We start from the raw sequence: 4,791 nt of genomic DNA, 5'->3' as shown, positions 1-4,791 counted from the left end.
GGACAAAGCAGGACCTAGAATAGTCCCTCGCCCCCTTTTTGTGCGCCACATGAGGGATTCTATAGAGCCCGAAAATGTGTCTTGACTCTCTATATCCACCCATTGGGGGCGAGCTCCATGTAGAGTGCACAGTGAGGCCTGTGCAATCTGCCCTGCCACATAGTAACACACCCTTATATTGTTTAATGCCTTTTGTTCACTGTGTTCATTTAATTGTCTTTAGCATATCCAGAGATTTATCAACAGCACATGGGAGAAACGATATGGATCAGTCCTCCATCCAGACACTGTCATGCTGCTCTGGTCCATCATTGTGGCTGTATTTAGTATTGGAGGACTACTGGGGTCTCTTATTGTTGGACAACTTTCAGTAACATTCGGAAGGTACGTTCTATTACCATATGTGAATCACAATGTTTCAGATTTAATTGCCTACCCTAGCATTCCCTCCCATGTGAAATTGGTTAATGTAATAATATATTGTCTAATAATCTTTTATGTAATCTTGTTTTGCATTGCTTTGATGTAAAATTTGAAGTTTTTTTTTTTACGTTTTTGTCGCGAGAGAATTTTGTTTCCAGCCAGTGTCAGATAAACCAAGTAAATACTTGGTAATGCATGGTGTTTTTCTACAACTTGTTTAGTGTTCTCCTAAACTAGCAGATTGAGTTTTAGGTTCCTTTTCATGTTTCCCTGTGCCAATCTTCATATATATATATATATACACACACACATCGAGCATCATACAACAGAAATGTATACATCTAGCATAAAACATAATAAATGAAGACTATAGTCTATCTACCTAAAAAAAATTTACATTGGTTTTCCCTTGATGGTGTTCGTGACTATAGGAAAAGTCTTTCTCCTTGTAAATTATTATCAGTTTGCATCAGCATTCATTAATAAACAGATATTTTCCCTGCTTTATTGTTTTAAGAAATACTTACTGAAGATTTTGGGTGAAGAATGCAATTTTAAAGTTTCTTTTTATCTTTTGTAGAAAGAAAACTCAATTATATAATAATGTGGTTGCATTGGTCGGTGCTGCCTTCATGTGTACAAGCAGGACAGCCCAATCATTTGAGATGATTATATTGGGAAGATTTATTTATGGAATCAATGCTGGTAAAGTAAATTAATTGACATTGCTGCTAAAAATCCTTTAAATATTTTGGTGTTAGGCACTTGTGTATGTGGTTTAAAGTAATTTAATCTGTACCCCTACATACTATGTAAGAGCTTGAATTATGACTGTACAAAAAAATTATATAGATTTGCACTACAGTTTTGCAGTACAAAACCCACCAAAAGGTCCTATAGCAAATAATGCATTATAGCTCTACGAATTTATTTTGTCATATATGATTTTTTTTCTTTTTGAAACTTATAGAATGTGAGTTTTCTTTTTCAGCTAGTGTTGTTATGAATCAAATTAAAAATAATAAAAGAATATGTTGTGCCAAAACTTTTTCCTTGGTTATGGGTGGCATTGGAAAGGGATAGAATCTGTGTCACATTATAACACTATCTGGGGCTTCATTAAAGAGATTTGCAGAGCCTCAAAAGTAATAATAAACTAATGTGATGTTCAGTTTCCCTTCTTCATACAAAACTTAAAGAAAATTGAGCCTGACATACACTTTAAAAGCCACTGCTGACCCATCAATATAAGACTTGTCCTGACATTGGCTGGGGCTACTTGAGCACCTCTGCTGCTTACTGACAATTGGCCTGTTTATCAAAGCTTTACAAGACTATAAAAGCTAGACTATCATGAGTGACCCTGAGTAATCCAGCAAACCTAGAATGGATTTCATAAAATAATTTCCTACTTATTAGAACATTTTTCAATCATTGACCAAATCCATTGCAGGTTTGCTAGATCATCCATGTTCTCCCATGATAGCCTATCTTCCCTGGTCTTGCAGAGCTTTAATAAATCAGGCACAATTTTGTAAATTAATTGTCTGGAGATCACATATTTTGACATGGGTCTCTGACCACATCTAATGGAAATCTTAAAGAACTGTCATTAGCTGTCATTGCGGTAACACTCGTTTAAACAGTGCACACATTATTGGACTTTGCTGGTTCAGTTTATTGGAAAGTTTTTTGCATTCTTTTAATGATGTAAATGTTTTTTTTTCAGGTGTCAGTTTAAATCTTCACACAATGTACATTGGGGAGTGCGCCCCTCAGAGTAAGCGAGGAATGGTCACAGTTTCTGTGTCTTTTGCCATTGCTTTTGGAAAATTGATGGGTTTCATGGTAGGACTCAGGTACTTTTTGCATATTTTTTTTTCTTGACTTTTATTTTTAAATTATTGCTTTTACAGATCTCTATTTGTATTTCCTGATTTGTCAAATCTGTGCATAATCAGCAAAATTTTATGTTATTGCAGGGAAATTTTGGGTACAGAGGAGTTGTGGCCCTATCTTCTCTCAGTCAGTGCTGTTCCTGCTCTTATTCAGTTGATGACACTGCCATTTTTCCCAGAGTCTCCTAGATATCTTCTTATTGACAAGGGTGACAAAGATGGTTGCCTTAAAGGTAGGAGGATTGATGTTTTGGTGGTTGAATGTCTCACACATGCACAATACAATTGGGAAAAACATAAAAATATTTTTTTTAGCTATGCAACAGCTGTGGGGTCCAGGAGAACATGGTGCAGAGATGGAAAACATGCTGGCAGAGAAGAAGGCGGTTGGAGAGAAGATGAAAGGTGTGAAGGATCTCCTGACAGATCGATCGGTGCGCTGGCAGATGATCTCTCTCCTTCTAATCTGTGGAGCCATGCAGCTTATCGGCATTAATGCGGTAATGTCCCTTTCCCTTTATTATTTACTATTCTGAATGTGTGTGAAAGCATTTTATACCAAAGCATTACAACAGTATTTTGCCATGATGTTATAACTACCATAGACCTTGCAGAATACATAATACAAAACACTCTACATACAAACATGCCATTATTTTTCAATTTTCAGAGACAGGTTTTTTTTAACACCACCAACTTGGTCTATTTTGTTGGTGATATGTAACTTTACCTCATGTCCCAGAGACCCAACAGGAAGTGAGTTAAATCTCCTTGTAGATCGTTGTTACCAGCCAATAATTATTATAATGTGGTATAGCCTCCTTTACTTGTAGGCCTCAGGGTTCTGTAATTTATTGAGTTCTCTAGCATAAAATGCATTTTAAAGAAAACCTATAGTGATTCATTCTGGAGACTGTGGTGTTTACTCCAGAACCTCAGTTTTGCGTGTTGCAGTGAAAGGTCAACTTGGCTTTATGTTTTGGTTTATTGTAATGGTATAAAGTTGATAAATGGGCTGATGAATTTGTTGAACTCATCTTGCTAATAATGTTGAAGTCCCACGTGCCCCCAAGACAGCAGAGTCCCCTTTCCCCTGTGATTATGGCAGAGATAGTGTGTGATCTTGTAGTTCTCATGTTTGTAACATGATAGAAAGGAAAAATGATGATGTCTACTGTATATATAAAAATATTTATATGTGTGTGTATATTTGCCACTAAACACCCTGAACTATTTACCATGTGATAATACTTGTTTCCTTTCTTACAGGTGTACTTTTACGCATATGATGTCTTCCACAATGCAGGTATTCCACCCGAGGAAGTACCATATGTCTCACTTGGGATTGGAATTATAGAGATATTTACAACAATTCTTTGTGTAAGTTATTTTAAGATTTTTATGGGTGCATCCAATGTGAACATGTGGGATTTCCTTTCTTAAGGGACTATAGTGGGATAATAATACCCACCTTGGAATATTTCTGTTGTGGACCCTACTCATAATGACCAAACCACAGTTCCCAAGATATGCAATAAATTGGTTGATTTAATTCTCTAGCATATCCCAAAACCCAAAATATCAGTTTTTGTGGACCTATCATTTAATAAATATTTAAAAAATGTTCATGGTCTATAAGATAATAAACAAAATGTTACAAGTATTCCTGGTTTTATGACTTACCTGTTTACCGACCTCCTGCTTTTCCGACAAGTACACTGTACAAAACTGTATAGTGTACATCCACATGGCGTCTCCTCTTCGGTCTTCTGGGCTTCCTATGTTTTCCTCCACATTCCTTTCATTCCCCAGTCTACAGGTTGTCACTAACAGTCACTGCACTCTTACCACACTACAGACCAGGTCCATCCTATGCTCCTCGTTTAATGGCAAATTTGCTTAACGACCATCAACGTAACTTGGTCATTAAGAGAAAAGCATCTGTATAAGCGTATAAAATGATGGCCCCTGGACCCAAAGAGTGTTTTCAAATCATACCCCTATTTAGGTTCTTCTAGTTACTCAAACTCAGAACTTTAAGATACAATGTATATGTGAGTAACTTTTTGTTTTTCTTGTACAGGCTTTTCTCATTGATCGTCTGGGCAGAAAATCTCTTTTGTGGATGAACTATTCCATTTTGGCCCTGACTCTGACATTACTTACGGTCACTCTCTTTCTTCAGGTAAGGACTGTGCAGCTGTCGCTTCAACTTCTTTAATCCTTTTAAGAAAGCAGTGGTATTCCTTAGATTTTTAATGTATTCAATAATTATATTAAAACAAAATATACCCAGTGAACTTAAGTGCTTTTTATAGCTTTTTGTGGTAAAATTAAAGCTGGCCCACTGTTTCTTTCAGACTAAATCCAAAAGTTACTAGATTGTAAGCTCTTCGGGGCAGGGTCCTCTCCTCCTGTATCACTGTCTGTATTAGTCTGTCATTTGCAATCCCTATTTAATGTACAGCGC

The 4,791-nt window shown here is 36.4% G+C and overlaps 1 protein-coding gene across 1 annotated transcript; it reads left to right on the top strand.

Annotated features, from left to right (window-relative positions):
* Positions 1-223: 223 nt before the first annotated feature.
* LOC140321291 (solute carrier family 2, facilitated glucose transporter member 11-like) lies at positions 224-4,636 on the top strand (the record flags this gene model as incomplete). Its single annotated transcript, XM_072398101.1, has 7 exons — positions 224-384; positions 1,004-1,128; positions 2,153-2,282; positions 2,406-2,554; positions 2,637-2,821; positions 3,591-3,701; positions 4,405-4,636. Coding segments are annotated over 7 exons (999 nt in total), but the record flags the coding sequence as incomplete, so codon positions are not given.
* Between the last annotated feature and the right edge of the window lie 155 nt (positions 4,637-4,791).

Source organism: Pyxicephalus adspersus, unplaced genomic scaffold (genome assembly GCF_032062135.1).
Source record: "Pyxicephalus adspersus unplaced genomic scaffold, UCB_Pads_2.0 Sca2001, whole genome shotgun sequence".
NCBI lineage: Eukaryota > Metazoa > Chordata > Amphibia > Anura > Pyxicephalidae > Pyxicephalus > Pyxicephalus adspersus.
This window is presented reverse-complemented; position numbering and strand designations above follow the sequence as displayed.